General features: G+C 41.6%; 1 protein-coding gene across 6 annotated transcripts in view; it reads right to left on the reverse strand.

The window, feature by feature from the left end:
* Window positions 1–5078: 5078 nt before the first annotated feature.
* Window positions 5079–21060, reverse strand: part of CFI (complement factor I) — a 72072-nt gene continuing 56090 nt past the window's right edge. For all 6 annotated transcript variants that reach the window (XM_010340077.2, XM_074396564.1, XM_074396563.1 and 3 more), the window contains 6 exons: window positions 20574–20609; window positions 17296–17399; window positions 17018–17121; window positions 13712–13992; window positions 9520–9624; window positions 5079–8166 (listed from right to left, as the gene is read on the reverse strand). In XM_010340077.2, coding sequence (XP_010338379.1) covers window positions 7949–8166; window positions 9520–9624; window positions 13712–13992; window positions 17018–17121; window positions 17296–17399; window positions 20574–20609 — 848 coding nt within the window. In that variant the 3' untranslated portion in view covers window positions 5079–7948. The remainder of the gene's footprint in view (window positions 8167–9519; window positions 9625–13711; window positions 13993–17017; window positions 17122–17295; window positions 17400–20573; window positions 20610–21060) is intronic.

A 21060-nucleotide genomic window follows, 5' to 3' on the forward strand; every position in this document is an offset into this window, starting at 1 on the left:
TGTTCCCTAGAAGGTATTATTATCTTCACCTTTTACAATCAAAGAGTTGAGGTGAGAAGTCATGTGACAGTATCTAGTCCAAACAAAGGCCTCTGTCTTCACAAAATACCAATGATATTTTTATTTTTAAATTTTTAGACAACACATTTCAATGCATTTAAAAAAGGGAATTTAGAATTACTGTCTTAGCTTTCTGGGACATTGGTTTCTGAGCTCCAAAGTATGGAAGTCAGATTAGATTACCTGTGAGATACCACCACCCGAATCCTTACACCAGGCTTAGTTCTTACAAGTCTTCTTCCAGAGAAACTCCCTAGGCCAGGGATAAGTCTTGAAAGAAAGGACAGAATGTTGTAAAATAACCTGGTTCCAGCTCTCAGTTATGACCCAAAGCCTCTCCTTCTCCCCCTCCACTTCTCTATTTATCTATTCCTTTGTGATCTTTAATTTCTTATACCTTAACTACTACTACTTTGAGGACTCAGAAGTAGTTTGTATGTCAGATCTCTCCTTAGGGATTAACTTCTCAAATGCCAGTTCTTCTGGCTGATGGAGCTGTTCTCCTTCTCTCGCAAGCAAATCTTTTTCACTATCTTTCCCATGGGAATCACCACCATTTTTGTAGAAAACAAGACTCTTAAGTTTTATTTTCACATCCTTTTCACATTTAATCATTATATATTTGTTGTTCTGCTACAGTAATTACAAATTACTTTTTCCTCTTAATTGATGCTGTCAAACACCAGGGATCTGCACTGACCACAGACTATCTATATAATTTGTAGGGCTCAGTGCAAATAAAAATAGAGACACTTGCTCAAAAATTGAGAATTGCAAGGTGATAACAGCAGAGCATTAAAGTAAGTGCAGAGCCCTTTTGAGTGTGCAGTCTTGTGCCATTACACAGGATGCATGCCCTGATTCACCATATCATATAACTTTATTTTTTTTGGACACCGAGTCTTGCTCTGTCATCCGGCTGGAGTGCAGTGGATCTCGACTCACTGCAACCTCTGTCTCCCAGGTTCAGGCAAGTCTCCTGCCTCAGCCTCCTGAGTACCTAGGACTACAAGCACGTGCTACCATGTCCAGATGACTTTTTTAAAAAGTTTCAGTAGAAATGAGGTTTCGCCATGTTGGCCAGGCTGGGGTCTCGAACTCCTCACCTCAAGTGATCCCCTTGCCTTGGCCTCCCAAAGTGCTGGGATTACACACAAGAGCCACTGTGCCCAGCCCATATCATATAACTTCTAGATGACCCACTTCCGTCCTTTCTTCCCAAATTTTGGCATAAAATGTTTGAAAAGAGCTTTCTTTACAGAAAACTTTCATTTAACCAGTAAAACCTGTTATTTTGATGACAGACACCATTAGTTGCAAATCCACAGCTGTCTTTCAGGTCTTTCCTGCTAGAGAGTGGCTGGCTTGTCTATATATTCTTTGACTGTGGTGGCAGGAGCTGAAGATAGGAAGTTACTTAGGATACAGTAAACTAGGTTAAGGCATTAGTATGGCTTGGTCCAGGAAAGGAGAAGTGGGGGTATGAAAAGTGGTCATATTCTAGATTTAACTTGATGGTAGAGCAAAAGGGATTTGCTGATGTGAGAGAAAAAGAGGAATCAAGGATGGCATTGAAATTTTGGCCTAAGCCTTATGATAGAGTTCTCGCTAACTGAAATGGGGAGGATTGTGGAAGGAGCAGGTTTTGGGGGAAAATTTAAGAAATTCATTTCGGTCACACCATGTTCAAGAAGCTTATTCTGAGTCTGCAGTTCAGCATACAGGTTGGAAATATATTTGGAAGCTGTCAGGATAGAAATGGCTTTTAAAGTCATGGGACTGGCCGGGCGCGGTGGCTCAAGCCTGTAATCCCAGCACTTTGGGAGGCCGAGGCGGGTGGATCACAAGGTCGAGAGATCGAGACCAACCTGGTCAACATGGTGAAACCCCGTCTCTACTAAAAATACAAAAAATTAGCTGGGCATGGTGGCACGTGCCTGTAATCCCAGCTACTCAGGAGGCTGAGGCAGGAGAATTGCCTGAACCCAGGAGGCGGAGGTTGCAGTGAGCCGAGATCGCGCCATTGCACTCCAGCCTGGGTAACAAGAACGAAACTCCGTCTCAAAAAAAAAAAAAAAAAAAAAAAAAAAAAAAAGTCATGGGACTTTGCTGGGCGCAGTGGCTCACACCTGTATTCCTAGCACCTTGGGAGGCCAAGGTGGGCAGATTGCTTGAGTCCAGGAGTTCAAAGCAGCCTGGTTAACATGGCAAAACCTTGTCTCTATAAAAAAATACAAAAATTAGCCAGGCATGGTGGTGCATGCCTGTAGTCCCAGCTACTTGGGATGCTGAAGCAGGAGGATCCTTTGAGCCTGGGATGCAGAGATTGCAGAGAGCCGAGATCGTGCCATTGCACTCCAGCCTGGCAACAGAGCAAGACCCCGTCTCAAATAAATGAATAAATAAATAACACGGGACTAAGTGAGATCCTCTAAGAAGTAAGTGTGCACAAAGAGGCAGAGCAAGGTCTAAGTCTTAGGAGGTCAAGGAACAAAGAACAAATAAGGATCCTAAGAAGGAACAGCCAAGTGCAGCAGAAGTGGAACTAAGAGAATGCTGTATTCTGGTGTGTCAAAGAAAGACAGAACCATCAATTCTGCTGATGCGAGGAAGGTGAGGGCTAGATATTGACTACTAGATTTAGTAACATGGAGGTTATTGGTGAACTTGACAAGAGTCTCATTGAAGTACTGGGGAGAAAACACAGTTGTAGTTAGAGGAAGAAAAGAATTAGGAATGTCAATTATAGTGAATATCAACATAAATTATGAAAATATAAAATGTACTATATTTGTGCTGATTCTTGTCTGAATGATATATTAATAAATGCCTTGGAATGGGAGATTCTGGGTGGCCAAGGCTAGGCTTTCTTTTCTTTTCTTTTTTTCAGAGACAGGGTCTTATTCTCTCACCCAGGCTGGGGTAGCATGATCATAGTTCACTGTAACCGTGAACTCTTGGGCTTAAGCAATCCTCCTGCCTCAGCCTCCTGAGTAGCGAGGACTACAGGTGTACGCTACCATGACTGGCTAATTTTTGCTGTTGTTATTATAGAGATGGGATATCCTTATGTAGCTCAGGCTGGTCTTGGACTCTTGGGCTCAAGTGTTCCTTCTGCCTTTGAGGGAATGTGTTCTCTTTCCGGGTCCACAAGGGCGCGTAGTTTTAAGGGCAAGAACTTCCCAGCGCCATGCCCCACACCCATCTCTCTCCATCTGGGATATTTAATGGTCTCTGTTTTAATTTTCGTGGGCGTGGGAAGAATCAAAAAATTAATCGCTCCAGCGGAAGTTCTTAGAAACTCCTTTCATTGGCCAGAGGTCTAGGAGAAGGTGGGGGTTTCTCCCAGGTTAAATTCCCCTTCCTCTACACCCCTTTGGACTCCATGTTTGGATCGCCTTCCAAGAACACTCTCTTGTGGAAGCCTGTCTTCCCCTTCTAAACTCCATCTCTCTCTGTTAATTCCTTTCCACCCAGTGTGGAAGCTCTTTCCTCTCCTGGATTCCATCTTTCTGAATTCTCTCACTCAGCGTGAGAGGAGCTTTCCTTCTCTGGATTTCCCCTCTCGAGTCCCTTTCCACGCACACACTCTCTCTCATGTGAATGTTTCTCTCTCTTCTCCTTTTTTTTTTTCTCTTTCTCTACCTAAATAAATTCACTTTCTGCAAAAACTCTGTTTGGGATCCTGTATTTACTTTGCGAGTGCACCTGGTCCCCTCTCATTCTTGAGAGAACAGGAGACCAAGAACCTTGGAAAAACGTCCTCTCGGGGAGCTGAGGGCACCCCTGAACCCCTGAACCTCAACACCTTGGCCTCCCAAAGTGCTAGGATTACAGTCATGAGCCACTGCACCCAGCCCTACACTATATTTTCTATAGTGAACTTCCCAGAACAATAATAAGGATAGGCAGTCAGATCTCTTCTAGAAACACCTAATGGTTTCTCCTATATATACGAACATCATGAAACATGATAGTATTAATGAGATAAGAATGCATAATTTGGGGGCTTTAATGTACCATATTAACTTAGAACGCTTGGAAACTACAATATTACACAATGCTTTGTGTTATTTTAAATCAATAAAATATTAATAATCAACATCAGTTTCTTTTTCTTTTTTTTTTTTTTTAGCTTTTTCCAGTGTCTCACTAATGGCCTCGGCAGTGTTAATTGTGATGAAAATAAGAGCCACACGGTGAAAACAGTTCCAGCCATAGTGGTCAATTTTTGTTCAGGATGAAAATGAAAGCCACATGGTGAAGCAATTCCATCCATAATGATTAATCTTTGCCTAGTGCCAAGGCCTGGAAGATTAATCTCTAAAAGGGAACTCAAATTAAAGAGAAATAAGTACTAGGTTCCAGCCTTGGCTAGAAAGTCAATGGCATCAATAGCTTTCAAGCTGGGACAAAGTGAAGGGCAGGAGATGGCTGCACCAGCTCTATGAGCATGGGCTAGCTCCAGAATATGTTGAAGATAATGATCCTCTGCTTGGGTATAGCGGAGGCTCTACCATCAAGAAAATTTGATCACAGAGATATTTTCAAGTTATCATTATTTTTATTATTTATTTATTTCTTAAGATGGGGTTTCAGGGTTTCACTATGATGGCCAGGTTGGTCTTGAACTCCTGACCTCAGGTGATCCACCCACCTTGGCCTCCCAAAGTGCTAGGATTACAGCCATGAGCCACTGTGCCCGGCCTCAAGTTACCTTTATAGGCACAATGTAATATTGCTTGGCACACAGAGAGAAAGCGCTGGAGGGATGGAAAGGAAGCCACTTAGGTGAGACTGCAGGGCTTTAAGCCATCAAGACAGAGTCAGTATGTAGTTTTTCTAATTAGGGTTCCTGACTACTTCCAAACCTCATTGATTTTATCAACCCTCGTTGATTTTCAGCTTTGTATTTCCTATCACATACTGTACACCTTCACTGGGCTTCCCCTAACTGTGTAAACTTGATTGTACAACAATAGGCATGTACTTAATGTCACTCAACTTTACACTTATAGTTAAAATTATTAATTTTATGTTATATATATTTTATCACAATTTTTTTTTTTTTTTTTTTTTTTTTAAAGACGGGGTTTCACCATGTTGGTCAGGCTGGTCTTGAACTCCCGACCTCAGGTGATCCGCCCGCCTTGGCCTCCAAAGTGCTTGGATTACAGGCGTGAGCCACCATGCCCAGCCTACCACAATTTTTAAAAGAAAATCTGGGCAGTAACTGATCATGGAACATATGCAAAAATCAGTATTTATATTATTAAATCAACTGGGCTGTATCCAAAACTGACCCCAAATAACATAGTAAAGATAATATTTATGTGAAACACATATGTCTACCTTCAAGATAAGAACAACTGTGCTTAAAAAAAAAAAAAAAAGGCTGGGTGCAGTGGCTCACGCCTGTATTACTAGTACTTTGGAAGGCCGAGGCGGGCAGATCACAAGGTCAGGAGATTGAGACTGGATACAGTGAAACCCCATCTCTATTAAAAATACTAAAAATTGAGGCTGGGCATGGTGGCTCAAGCCTGTAATCCCAGCACTTTGGGAGGCCGAGGCGGGTGGATCACAAGGTCAAGAGATCGAGACCATCCTGGTCAACATGGTGAAACCCCGTCTCTACTAAAAATACAAAATATTAGCTGGGCATGGTGGCACGTGCCTGTAATCCCAGATACTCAGGAGGCTGAGGCAGGAGAATTGCCAGAACCCAGGAGGCGGAGGTTGCGGTGAGCCGAGATCACGCCATTGCACTCCAGCCTGGGTAACAAGAGTGAAACTCCGTCTCAAAAAAAAAACCTAAAAATTAGCTGGGCGTGGTGGCACGTGCCTGTAATCCCAGCTACTCGGGAGGCTGAAGCAGGAGAATCACTTGAACCTGGGAGGCAGAGGTTGCAGTTAGCCGAGATCACGCCACTGCACTCCAGCCTGGGTGACAGAGTAAGAGTGTCTCAAAAAAGAAAAAAGCGGCTAATGTTTATTCACTGAGCACCCTTATGAGGCAAGTGCCAGCGATGTAGCCAGAAGACAAATTAGGTCACTCTTGTCCCGTGTCTTATGTCATAGTTGGGGGAGGCAGTGTTGGGAAGAGGTAGACAACCCAATCAAAACAGAATATACCGGCCGGGCGTGGTGGCTCAAGCCTGTAATCCCAGCACTTTGGGAGGCCGAGGCGGGTGGATCACAAGGTCAAGAGATAGAGACCATCTTGGTCAACATGGTGAAACCCCCGTCTCTACTAAAAATACAAAAAAAAAAAATAGCTGGGCATGGTGGTGCGTGCCTGTAATCCCAGCTACTCAGGAGGCTGAGGCAGGAGAATTGCCTGAACCCAGGAGGCGGAGGTTGCGGTGAGCCGAGATCGCGCCATTGCACTCCAGCCTGGGTAACAAGAGCGAAACTCCGTCTCAAAAAAAACAAAACAAAACAAAACAACAAAACAAACAAACAAACAAACAAAAAACAGAATATACTGGGGGAAGACAAATGCTATGCTGAGATTAAAGCAGGTGTGACAGAAGAAGACAGGGCTCCTACAGTAGCCCTGGCTGGGGGTGAGGGTGCTACTTTCTGTAGGTTAAGAAGGAGCAACCGTTGTGTTTAGGTTGACCACTTTGATTTTGAAATGTTGCTAGATATCCACATGGCAATGGTATATACTAGTGTTCAGTGGCATATACTAGCCTGAGGTTCTAGGAAAGGTCAGAGCTGAAGATCCAGGTTTGTGAATCACTAGACTGTGAGAGGGATTTAAAATAAAGTCCAGATCAGATTACCAGGGAAAGTGCAAAGTGAGAGAAGCAACCAGAAGGAAGAGGCTGAGAATAGCAGCAAGGGAGGAGTGTGATGCCCTGAGGGCTTAATGCTGCTGGGATGAGAACGGAAGTGACTGTGAGGTCTGACACCATGGAGGTCAGTGGTTGTACTGAAGTGTTTGTGGAGAGGTTTACAGAGAGGATCAAGGAGTACTTGTGAAATGGGGGAGCAAAGGCTAATTTTTCAAGAAATTTTAATATTTAAGCAGGGACCTGGTGTGGTGGCTCACGCCTGTAATCCCAGCACATTGGGAGGCAGAGGTGGGAGGATTCCTTGAGCCTAGGAGTTTGAGACTGGCCTGGGCAACAAAGCAAGATGCCTTTCTACAAAAATTTAAAATTAGCTAGGCATGGTGGTGTGCACCTGTAATACCAGCCACTCAGGAGACTGGGGTGGGACGACTGCTTGAGCCCAGGAGTTCGAGGCTGCAGTGAGCTATGTCCAGCCTTGGCAGTCCAGCCAGGGCAACAGAGGGAGACTTTGTCTCAAAAACAGAAAGACAGAGCAAGTGAGAGAGAGAGAGGAGAGAAAGAGAGAGAGAGAAGAAAGAGGAAGGAAGGAAGGAAAGGAAGCAGGGAAATGGGACAAGAGCCGTCAAGTCAGTTATTACCCTGTGACAGGTACCATGCCAAACATTTGTGTAAGTATGTAGTTTCATTTTCACACAATTCCAGTATTCATTTTATAAGTGGAAAAGGAGATACAAAGAAGATAATAAATTGTCCAGGGCATAGTAGGTGACAGAGTTAGGATTTGAACCCAAGCTTTGTGAGTTCAACGTTATTCAATGAGTTATACCTTTAGTCAATAAATCACTCCTGCGTTGAGATAAATGTAAAATTTTCTGATAAATAAAACTTGTATGCTTGACCAACACATTTATTTGAGAATTATACAACAAAACTCCAATATGTCATAAACTTTGTGGAGACCTTTGAAAATATCCTATGAGATTTGCTTTATTTTTCCCCTAGAGAATTATTAATTATTCAGTTTTATTTCCATTAAATGGAACTCTTGGGAGAAAAATAATAGAAAGAAGAGGGAAATCACAACTTTATATATTATGCTGAGAAATAAGAGGCCTTCCCACATGGTAGCTAATCCAGTCAAAATAATTGGCTACTTTGGTGTAAACACCTGGGAACTCTGGTTTTCCACAGTTTTCCCCCCAACTCACAACACCCCAGATGTAAGCCACATTGTTGGCATCCATACAGACTAAGGGGCCTCCAGAGTCCCCTTTACAGGCATCGATGGAACCATCATATGTACCTAAGAAAGAAATGGGAAAGAGAAATCACATATTTCCTTCCATTTGTCAAGGCTGCCATGCCTCCTCCATGACCTTTAATGACTCTGGCTTTCTTATACTTTCCTGACAGCAATAGCATGGGCTCTGCTTAGAAGCCCCAGCTGGGCTTGCAGAATTGAAGAGATGCAGGTTGGGAAATACTTAACAAGTTTTCCATTTATTCCCCCAATTCAGCATGTTCTTCCTGTGTTCTCTACTTTATGCAACTGAGTACTGAGATGAGATTGCAACGTGGAGGGTGCATCAAATGCTGAGTGGGAACATAATAGAAATACCTACTGCTTCCTGAGTACTAAATACGTATTAGTCATTTATTGTCTTAATTCTCACCACAACCCTGTTAGGCAAATATTGTTATTATTTAACTTGTCTAAGGTCACATAGCTAACAAACGACAGGGCCTGGACTTGAACCCAGGCACCCACACCCCAGAGCCTGTCCTCTTGACTATGATACTCCCTCTGGCAGATTTTGTGCTGTTCACCCCTTTGTCCACTGTAATCCTGAACTCCATTTCAAGATGGAAGACACTTTCTTCTCACTCATGACTTTCTGAGATTTAAAAATCACTGTATCCAAGAAGTTATAGGATGTCAATAACTACCCTTTTCAGTAATACACTATTTAGAAATGGTTTCAATAAAGCACCTAAATACACTATACTGGCTGGGACCCTGCCTTTGTATCACCGCCAAAATCAGGAGCCGCCATTGTTGTACTGGGCAGGAGAATTAGCTTAACCATGTTATCAAAGGAGTCTGTGGCATAAGAAATGCACTGTGATTTCCATGGAGGAAATATTTACTTCCAACTGGAAGTAAATCTCATCTCATTTGAGATGAGATAACTTGAATTTGTATTTAAAAGCAATATAGTTTTGATCCTGGGTATACCACCTCTTGTCTGTAAGACTTTGGGCAAATTATGTAACTGCTCTGCATCTCAGATTCCTTTTCAATGATCCTCAATTTTACAAATGAAGAAACCTGCTCAAGGTCACATGACTGTCAATTAATAAAAGCTGGGATCTAAAGCTGGGTCTGATTCCAGAGCTCGTTCTCCTAGTCACCTTGCTGTACTGCTATAGAATTGCTTAAGGAAGATTTTTCCTCATAGTATTAGAGGAAGAAACCTTAGCTACAGGGAAAGGACTGCAAGAGTTTGACAGTGCTACAGCTAAAAGGCAAACTGGAGGGAATTAGGGCCCAGCGCATGGGGGCCACGCTGTGGGAGGAGATGTTTGATGGTGGGGCGGGGTGGGGGGAGGGAGGGGGTGGGATATATACATCTTGGATAAACCACTTGGCACTTACCTGCGCATTCCATTTCTTTTTCATAGAAACGATTTCCGTAAAACTTAGAGCAGTTGCTTATTAGTTTAACTTCACCCCACTGAAGTGAATAGACTTTTTTGTTTTCTAAACAAAGTAAGAAAACAAACATTTAGAAGTCACAAATGAGAACTCTAAATACCTACTCTCATAACTTAATAAACTGTTAGGATTATGAAAGGATATATAGTCTTCAATACATATAAATTTTTGAGGACACTTCCTTAGCCTGTTTAATCATACCCTCTTCATATATCCACTTCTAAAATTGGATGGATAGTCAAGGGGGTCTATCGAACATATGGTTTGAAGTCACACTCATTTAATAAACAGCTGATACCCTAAGATGAATGAAAGAAAATCTTTCCCTTTTTGGCTGCAGAACTCAGCCAGGCAATTGGATAGGAATCAGTGATGAGGTCTTCTCACATAAATATGTCCTATCTTCTTACAGTCCCTTATTGGAGAGTTTTTGTTAAAGCAAAAACGTTTAAATGTAAGAATTTCAAATAAAGAAAACATATATGAGTTTTTGTTAAAGCAAAAACATTTAAATATAAGAATTTCAAATAAAACATATATGAAGTTATCAATATTTGTGTGTTTTTTGTGTGTCTGAGAAGAAAAATCCATCTCCTAAATGATTTGAAGTTATTTAAAATGGGATTTAGGATTTTCTTCCTCAAGTGATCTGCCTCCCTCTGCCCATCAAAGTGCTGGGATTACAGGTATAAACCCTTGTGCCCAGCCAGGAAGGATTTTATTTTTTTTTCCTTTCAAGCCCTACTTCAAGTTAGTCTCCAGATAGTTGCCTTCCTCAGAGCAAGAGCTTTTTAAAGATAGCAATTTATTATTTCCTCTAATTTTGGAAAAGCCTTTAAAACTGTGAGCAATTCTTAATGGCTCAGGAGATAGCTAGTGCTTGGCACTCTTGTAGGCTTCTTGAGGCACTTGTCACATTCTGCTCTCTGATGGTAGCTGAGGCAATGAAAGGGCAGAATTTTAACTACTAGACTTTCTTTTTTTTTTTTTTTTTTGAGACGGAGTTTCGCTCTTGTTACCCAGGCTGGAGTGCAATGGCGCGATCTCGGCTCATCGCAACCTCCGCCTCCTGGGTTCAGGCAATTCTCCTGCCTCAGCCTCCTGAGTAGCTGGGATTACAGGCACGTGCCACCATGCCCAGCGAATTTTTTGTATTTTTAGTAGAGATGGGGTTTCACCATGTTGACCAGGATGGTCTCAATCTCTTGACCTCGTGATCCACCCGCCTCGGCCTCCCAAAGTGCTGGGATTACAGGAAACTACTAGACTTTCAGGCGGTCAGTAAGCACCTTGAAAGCTGGCCTTCATCTTTCAGCCTTGGAAGTTATCCATTTCCTTGTTTGTTGACTGGGTCCATATTTTCATCAGTGAAATCCTAGCACTTTGGCATTGCTATCTGGCACACATAGTAAATCCTCAATAAATATGTTAAACCGTTATTGATAAATGTGTTAAACCTTAATCAATAAATTAATCATTGATTAAGGACATATCTAACTACCAGATTATATGAAGTACATGGAATAAGAGAACATGTTAAATGCTAGATCAGGCTGGGTGCAGTGGCTCATGCCTATAATCTTAGGACTTTGGGAGGCCGAAGTAGGAGGATCACTTGAGCCCAGGAGTTTTTAGACCATCCTTGGCAAACTGGCAAAATCCCATCTCTACAAAAAATACAAAAATTAGCCAGGCATGGTAGTCCTAGCTGCTTGGGTGGCTGAGATGGGAGGATCGCTTGAGCCCCGGAGGTCAAGGCTGCCGTGAACTAGGTTTGTGCCACTGCACTTTAGCCTGGACAACAGAGCAAAACCCTGTCTCAAAAAAAAAAAAAAAAAAAAAGCCAGATAAAGAATGTGATTAGCTAAATTCAAGGCACAGACATTCTAAAATAAGAAATACCCATTTTCTTTAGTGATTAAATTTTAAGTAAAAGGAAAGGGTAGCTAATCTAGATTAAAAGAGATTTAAGAAAAATAGCCACCAAATGCAATGTGTGGACTTTGTTTGGATCTTGATTCAAATAATTTGATTATAAAATTTTTTAAAAAATGAATGAGGAATATTAAACATGGGCTGGTTACTGGATCATATTCAGGAATCACCTTTATTTTGTGGGGTATGAAAATAGTGTTGTGTCCTTATCTGGTGAAGATACATACTGGAGTATTCATGGGTGAAATGACATGACATCTGGGATATGATTTAATATACTCCAGGAAAAACATGTGGGGGAATATGTTGAATAGCTTCTGAATGTGCCTCAGAGCCATTCTCTACCCTTCAATGCCCTGCACCCTGCCCTAAGAGCCTGACCTGCAGAGACTGCCTGAACAGGAGTCACTTGGCCTCTGGTTCCCAACTGGTTTTGAACAAAGAGAACCCTAGCAGGAGAAAGAAAAGGAAAGACGGAGGCTAGTGAGATTGGGCCTAGCTATATCTTTTAACCCAAGATCCTTGCTTCTCTCAAGGCAGCCTGCTCTACCTGAGACTACTTCTTCATCTAGTAACTTCTCCTACTTTTCCGCCTTCAGATTCAGGAGTTAAGACAGCTCTGATACCTTTAGTCCTGGGAACCTTCGTAGCCCCTGTGATTCCCCAACCCCTTAACTGTATCTCTGTAATAAACCCCGTTATAAATAAACCTTCCTAATTGCTCCATTGAGAACCTAATTAATACAGGGAGATAAAACAAGAATAGCAGAATGCTGATAACTGTGAAAATTGGATGAAGGATGAGTTTATTATATTTTAATCTTTACTTTTGTGTATACTTGTAAATCTACATAATAAAAGATGGGAAAAAAACTATCATGATGAATTAAATCCTAATACAATTTGGTGTTTTATAAGTTTGGGGTATTGAGACATACCACAAATCCAGATTAATTTCTACATATATTTTACACCTTCCAATGTGGCAATTATAATGAATGTGTTGGAATATGAGTCTACAAGATCAATGCAATGAAGGTACTTAGAGTTGCTGCTAACAAAGAGAGTTTAAGATGTTGAAAGAAGCCAAATTGTAAGGTTAAATCTTTTTTTTTTTTTTTTTTTTTTTTCTGTTATGCTTGTAGTTGTTTTGAGACAGCGTCTCCCTCTGTCACTCAGGCTAGACTGCAGTAGTACAATCGTGGCTCACTGCAACCTCAACCTCCTGGGCTCAAGTGATCCTCCCACCTCAGCTGTGCTCAACCTCCAGGAGCTGGGACTACAGGTACTCACATCTAGCTAATTTCTACATTTTTTATAGTGAGACCCAGTCTCACTTTGTTGCCCAGGCTGATCTCAATCTCCTGGGCTCAAGTGATCTACCTTGGTCTCCCAAAGTGCTAGGATTACGGACATGAGCCAATGTGCTCAGCCCAAGGTTAAATCTTCAAGATGAAGGGAATGATGTTGGCTAGTTTAATTCTAATCTAATCTCTAATTCAGCAGGGCTTTCTAATAATTTGTCTCTGAGTGTCTACATCTTTTATTCATATGAAGTATTCAACTCAAGTCTTCTTAGAAATTCAAAAAATGAATTCATGTTATTTTTTCTTTGTAGAGAAGGTAGGACATGGGGAATAGGGAAGGAGACAGGAGGGGAGTGAGAAGGAAGGGAGAAGGAGGGTTGTGGGCATCAGCGATTCAACATACACCACGGCTATCCCTTGGTAAACCTTTTTTATCTTTTACCCACATTTCCCAACAAATCCTAACAGTCCACACTATATGTCTCCCTGTCTCTATATTTTCTTTCTTGGTGAGTGGTTACCTTCCAAAGTTTGCCTCAGGATCATAGAGAGAATATATACGTCATTTGAAAGCCTAGATAAGGACTGCTTCCATAATTTGCAGAGTCCAGTGAAAAATGAAAATGTGGAATGGGGCCATTTCAAAAATTATGAAGAATTTCATGATGGTGACAGCAGAGCAACAAATCAAGTCTTGGGCCCTTCTGAGCATGAGGTGCTGGGCCGCTGCACAGGTTGCAAACCCATGAAGCCAGCCATGGCTGGATGTTTACTTTTCTGGATATTATGTTATGCTTCTTTCTGAGTGCTAGGAAATTAGCTCCCATGCATTTCTCTTCTCATTCATTTCCAATCCCTGAATTTTGATGAACAAATTGTAAAACATATACCTTTTTCTCGCCCCCAGCCAGAAACGATGCATGTGTCATTAGGTTGAAATAGATAAGGAGACCAGGGGACACAGGCAGGAACAGAATGAGGCAGCTCACAATCCTTTTGGTTTCCCTCTTTTTTCATTTCAATCAAAGCGATGTCATTCTGGAAGGTGTGTCCATTGTAGTTTTCATGGAAAATAATTCTATTCACCAATTCAACTACTATCTGTTCAGTGTCGGGATGTACCCAGTCTACTACTGTTGTCCATATTTGGTAACGGTGAGTTTTACTGGCTCTATAACAGAAAAACAAAAAGAAGAGAAATAAAACATACTGAGAAAAAAATAGGAATTCTGACACTTCACTTTTATGTTTTTCCGTTTTAAAAACCATTTTCATTTCCCCAGTTTTTTTAATCCTTGCTGTCATGAAGCAATGAGATTAAATTTACTTAGTACAGAATAAGGTCAATGGTAAATGATAAAGCTAGGAATAATCCATGTAACTGCTCAATATGAGTAACATAAAGAACTCACTAACACAACTAGAGATGCCCAGAAGTGGAATGAGTTTGCTGCCTCTGGAGTGAGGCTGCTGTCACTGCAGGTGTTTAAGCAGAGACCAGACAGCATCTTGCCATAAATGTAGCTCAGGAACTACGGAGCTGGACCACACAAACTCTTGACTCTGCCAACCCTGGAGGTTCTCAGGGTGAAGGCCACAGCAGTCATTATCCTGACCCTTAAGACTAACTTCATTCTAACATTGCACTGTATTTATTTGTTCACATGCTTTTCCTCCCACTAGACTGTGCCGCTTGAAGCCAGAGATGGGGTCTGATTCATTTATGCAACCCTGGTGCCTACTATTATATCTGGAACATAGTAGCTGTTTTAAAATCCTGTTGAAATGGTGAATGAGCTAAATATTGCCTATTTTTGTGCTTCACTCCATTTTCATACCAAATTTCTTTCTTCCTTTCTTTCTTTTTAAGACACAGACAGGGTATCACACAGACAATGTATCACTCTTTTGCCTAAGCTGGAGTACAGTGGTGTGATCATAGCTCACTGTAGCCTTGACTCCTGAGCTCATGAGATACTTCCACCTCAGCCTCCCTAGTAACTAGAACTATAGGAATGTGCCACCACACTAAGCTAATTAAAAAAAAAAATTTATTGCCGGGCGCAGTGGCTCAAGCCTGTAATCCCAGCACTTTGGGAGGCTGAGGCGGGTGGATCACGAGGTCGAGAGATCGAGACCATCCTGGTCAACATGGTGAAACCCCGTCTCTACTAAAGATACAAAAAATTCGCTGGGCATGGTGGCACGTGCCTGTAATCCCAGCTACTCAGGAGGCTGAGGCAGGAGAATTGCCTGAGCCCAGGAGGCGGAGGTTGCGGTGAGCCGAGATCACGCCATTGCACTCCAGCCTGGGTAACAAGAGCGAAACTCCGTCTCAAAAAAAAAAAAAAATTTCTTTAGAGATAGGGTTTCACTGTGTTGCCCAGGCTGGTCTCGAATCTACTGAAGTGCTGGGATTACAGGCATTAGCCACTGCACCCAGCCTCATACCAATTTTCAACTCATAGTTTCAAGCAAATTGGGCAGCTACCATCCTCTTCTGATGGAAAAGTATAGAGTCACTCCAGCAAAGTATTATAGCTTAGTATTTTTGGTTTGATTTGAAGTAAGGTGCTAAACAATGACCTCATAGTCTAACATTTCCAAAAAATAAATTATTATATAGAATGAATTTTCCTTAAGCAATAAAACTTATTTTTAAACAGTTTAATGGGAATCTTTTCAAAAAATATATTATTTATATCAGTGGTTCCCAACCTTTTTGGCACCAGGGAAGAGCAGGTTTTGTGGAAGACAATTTTTCTATGGAACTGTGGAAAACTGGGGTGAGGAGATGATTTCGGGATGAAACTGTTTCACTTCAGATCACCAGGCATTAGATTCTTATAAAGAGTGCACAGCCTAGACCCCTCACATGTGCAATTCACAATGGAGTTTGCACTCCTATGAGAAACTAATGGCACTGCTGATCTGACAGGAGGTGGATCTCAGGGGTAATGCTTGCCCACCGCTCACCTCAGTTCCTAACAGGCCACAGATCAGTACTAGTCCTCAGCTCAGGGGTTCAGGACCCCTCATCTATGTAACTTTTGCTTTCTCAAACAGCATTAGCTGAACAGAATTTATCTGTACATAAGGGTGATTCAGATAATCACCTTACAGTTAAACAGTGATGTCCCAGGAAATAATGAGATGTTCAGGATCCATTTATTTATAGTGTTCCAAGAATGCTATCCTTCATATTAATTTTCATGGTTTTTTGGGGATCACAGGTTCTAAATATTACTTATTTAGACAATTTATTCAACAAATACTTAGTGTGAACCTATATGTACCAGGCACTGCGTTAGGCACTGAGATGCAGAAATGAGCAAAATCAGAAACAGTTCCCGCTTTCATGGAGTTCAGGGTCTAGGGAAACATGCAGCAGTAAGTGGGTTATCACACTGATGCATCCCACCCTGAAAAGTGAGAGGAATGAACAATATGTGGACTTTTAAGAACTTATCAAGAGGGCTTTGACTAAAGGGAATCACGGAAGGTTCCCCAAGGAAGTGAAGATGGAGCTGAGATCTGAATAAAGGGTAGTACTAAGTAGGGAAAAAGGGTAAGGAAGATCATTTCTGGCAGGAGAAACACATATGGAGGTCCCTTTGCAGGAGGGGCAAATACACTTGAGTAGCAGAAAGCAGTCCAGAGTGCAGGTGGTGGAGTGGGGAGCAGGAGGTGGCTCTGGGGGACAAGATAAGACTGGCAAAGGTTAGCAGAGGTCAGATTACATGGGCTCTCATGGGCCATGTTAAAAATTTTTGTTCCAATTTTTTTCCTAAGGGGAATGCAAAGTCATTGCATTTTAAGTGACAAGTAATCAAAACTAGGTATGGAAACATGACTCTTGAGCCACACAGCAGAGAAAATACAGGTGCGGGACAGTGGAAAACAAAATGTATGTAGTACCTACCCACTCTCCCACCCTGCAAATGAGCCAAGTGAAGTAATTTGGCAGCTATGGGTTTGATCTGGCTTTGCCAGTGAGATCAGCAATTTGGTCTGCGGAGCACACAATAGATTCTATGGGATTGGCCTCTGGAATTCCGGTCGTGAATACAAGAGGATCACTTGCAATTAATATGCTGGAGTTTGTCAATACCTTTTTCAGATATGCTTTGCCACAATCTCTATTACTCACTTTCATTGTTTCAGGAAATCTAAAATGTACTGAAGAAATCTTTTACCTGAGACAATGTGCAGCAGTCAGAATCCAACAGCCACCAATATAAATTCCCCCACAGGTGATTCCATTGGCATCCTTAATTCCCACCTGCCATGGGAGGTCTCCCTGTAAAAGACATTTGTGTGGTCACTGCCATTCTAACAGATGACGATACAAATAGCCCTAAGATATTTCTGTGGCAAGACTCCTGGTCTCTTGTAACATCATCTCTCGGCCCCCTTTTCCCTCAATTTAGGCTGCTTCTGGGCAGTTGCATCGTGGCTTTTCAGGCGAGCTTACCAGTTTTGCTGGCTTTCCTCCCACAACTCGCTTCCTCCGTACGTGCATTCTGTTTTTAACTCCGCAAGATATTGTAGGTAATAATGACTTTATCCGTCTTCTTTCTTCAAGAAAGGAAGAGATTACATCATTATTATTTTGAAACCCTTTTTAACACACTTTTTTTTTTTTTTTTTTTTTTTTTTGAGATGGAGTTTTGCTCTTGTTACCCAGGCTGGAGTGCAATGGCGCGATCTCAGCTCACCGCAACCTCCGCCTCCTGGGTTCAGGCAATTCTCCTGCTTCAGCCTCCTGAGTAGCTGGGATTACAGGCACACGCCATCATGCCCAGCTAACTTTTAGTATTTTTAGTAGAGACGGGGTTTCACCATGTTGACCAGGATGGTCTCGATCTCTTGACCTCGTGATCCACCTGCCTCGGCCTCCCAAAGTGCTGGGATTAAAGGCTTGAGCCACCGCGCCCAGCCACACACTTCTTGATCTATGCAATAAAGTCAGCAGTCACAGCTAGTAGTAGACAGGCTGGAATCATTAGTAAGTTATTTTGAATGCTAAACCATACTATTTATTTTATTTTAAAATTCGAGCTTGATATTAAAATGGTCTTGATTCTCTGAAGTTCTGCCTAAAGATGGACTAATGGCAGAAAGGGGCTGGCCAAAAGGTTAAACATTTACCAGCCTCTAGCTGATTAAGGATGCCACATCTCCAGGCACTGTGACAGTGGCAGCTCAGAAGGGAATCACATTCTGAAATCATCAGGATAAACTGACAACATGGCAAACTGTATCTTTTCGCTCTCATAGTTTTTCCTTTTCTTTTCTTTTTCTTTTTTGAGATGGAGTCTTGGTCTTGACGCCCAGGATGGAGTACAATGTTCCCATCGCGGCTCACTGCAACCTCCGCCTCCTGGGTTCAAGAGATTCTCCTGCCTCAACCTCCTGAGTAGCTGGGATTACAGGTGCCCATCACTACACCTGGCTAATTTTTATATTTTTAGTAGAGATGGGGTTTCACCATGTTGGCCAGGCTGATCTTGAACTCCTGACCTCAGGTGACCTGCCTGCCTTGGCCTCCCAAAGTGCTGGGATTACAGGCATGAGCCACCATGCCCAGCCATACCTTTTATTTTCTAGAGGCTCTTTACATGGAACTCTTTTATTAATATCAATGTTAACATAGTGAGGTTAGTATCAAGTACTTTCTATATGCCAGTACTGAGTCTTTGTATATAGTTTATCTCATTGAATCACCATATTAACCCTGAGAGGTGATGTGCCAGTGACCCCAAGACAAGTGGGTCAGCGGGCTTGGGAGTGTTTTTTAGCCATTTGACATCTGACAATATTTCCTTCCTCTATCTGTGAGCATGCAGACGTCTAGCATATTTGTCACTGAGAAAACATGGTAGAGCAAAGTTTATGACATGAATTTGCAAGAGAATTTATGACAACTGAAGAATGTAAAAGATACCCCCTTTATTTTCTCTCTGTATTTTAACATGTCATAAAAATTTTTGTAAACTTGCTTCTTAGCCCCAGATGAGAAAGGAAAATGAATATTGCTGTTAATAATTTCAGGCATACCAAAGGGAGTTAGGCTTCCAAGAAAGAGAGGTTGTAGTATGGAGGTTGAAGCAACTCCGTCTTGGATACTAATCTGCCATGTTAGCTTCTGATTAGCCCCAATTCTGGGAAGGCCCCGAGATTTCCAGCTTATCTATTCTTCCTTACGTAACAGCATGTACTCACTGTAAATCCTGCCATTAGGGCAAATTCCTACCCATTAGCTCTGAAGCACTGTGCCCTTCCTCTACGGTATGTAATCCCTGGGTCCATAGAGAACTAGCACAAGGATCCGCCATCTTCTCTCACCATTGCCCAAAACACAGACATGGCTTCCATTAGTAAGTCCCTATTAAATGTTCTTTGTAAGGAACTGGATATGTCAGCCTCTTTCTTAGGCTTCTCAGCTTCCTCAGACTTTGGGGGCAGGTTTGTGTGAACCTGCCCACTGTGAAACACATTGATAGAAGATAGTTTTTTTTTTTCTTTATTCTTACCCATCCTAAGAACTGGGATGGGGGAAGAGTGTGATGGTAAGTTTTTGCTTAGACCTTTGAGAGAAGAGGGACCACATGCTCTGAGGACTGTGAAACCAGCTTAGGTAGTATCTGAAAATGAATGTTATATTGTGTAAAAATAAAGGACCTTTGTTGAAAATCCCTTTTGACTAATATCTATAGCTTTAGATCTAAATCTCTCTTTTTTTTTGAGATGGAGTCTTGCTTTGTTGCCCAAACTGGAGTGGAGTGGCACAATCTCGGCTCTGCAACCTCCAACTCCCAGGTTTAAGCAAGTCTCCTGCCTCAGCCTCCTGAGTAGCTGGGATTACAGGCACCTGCTACCACACCTGGCTAATTTTTGTAGTTTTTTAAAGTTGGGGTTTCACCATGTTGGCCAGGCCGGTTTTGAACTCCTGACCTCAATCCACCTTCCTCTGCCTCCCAAAGTGCTGGGATTACAAGCCTGAGCCACTGCACCAGCCTTAACTCTTTTACTCACTGCCTGATTTTTAAAAATTGTTACTTAATTTTGGTTACTGACAATTAGAAAGAAGTCTTCACAAACTTATTTAAAAAATTCCACTGAAACAGGGAGCTATTTTATTCCCAATTTATATTTGAGGTCAAGTTACTCTCTTAAGTTACATAATAGCTAATACATAACTGAGTCAGGATTTAATGTAAGTCTGTCTGACTAGAAATCTCTAATCAATTGCTATCTTTCCAAGAACTTAATACTTTAATTTAATTTGGCGCTCTTAGTACACAACTGGCCAAGGTACAGATCTTCAAAGGTCTCCTATTACCATGATTTAAAACACTGTGAAAGAATGGCTAATTCAATTAACATCTATTATTTTTTCATTTAGAAAAATTATGTCATGAGTCATGCTTGAGAGCTGGTTGTTTTTGACAAAACTGACCTGACAAAGTTCATATCAAATAGAAAAAGCTTATATGGGACTAAAGTATTGTTTTCACTTCAAAATTAGCCATATGAATTAATCCAGTTTTAAAAGCAGTTCTCAAGAATTACTTAAGCTTACTTTCCTTAGAAGTGGTAGGGAAAGGAGAAGAATAATGCTATATTTTTCAATTTAAATTGATAGCAAAATTAATTGTTGCTTGAATCAATTATATATAGATGCAAATGACATTGAAATTTCAGCCTAGACCAGTAAGCAAACAATAAAAAAGGATAACGTCAACTTACCTGCATCCATATCGGCAGTCAACATTTCTGTTTCTTCTATGATAAAACAAAAGATTCCAATGTTTAGTTGTTACTTATAGTCAAATTAAATCATTAAAATCATTTAAACACTGATAATAATTTTCTGCCTTAAAACTTGTCCTCCTTTTATAAGGGACTGTACAAAATCCCCAGGGCATGCCATCTTATTTCCTTTCTATAATGAGGTAATTGTAAAGACTCAAGATACACTGTATGGAAATTCCTGCTGGCACAAACTAGAGATATCTGTTGGTACTAGTGAATATGGAGACTCATGGTGTCATTGTTTTCTGTAGTTAGAGCAGGCAAAATGCACGGCCCAGAGAAGGAAGGCTTCTCTTTCAATGCTCTGCATCCCCAAGGTGTTTACATAAGGTAGGGAGCAGTCATCTGCAGTGACCAAGGAAGTCGTGAGCTGACGTGGAAAAGGCTCTCTCAGTGTGTACAGGCATGGGTTAGCATTAGG

This window comes from Saimiri boliviensis, chromosome 3 (genome assembly GCF_048565385.1).
Source record: "Saimiri boliviensis isolate mSaiBol1 chromosome 3, mSaiBol1.pri, whole genome shotgun sequence".
NCBI classification, from domain to species: Eukaryota; Metazoa; Chordata; class Mammalia; order Primates; family Cebidae; genus Saimiri; species Saimiri boliviensis.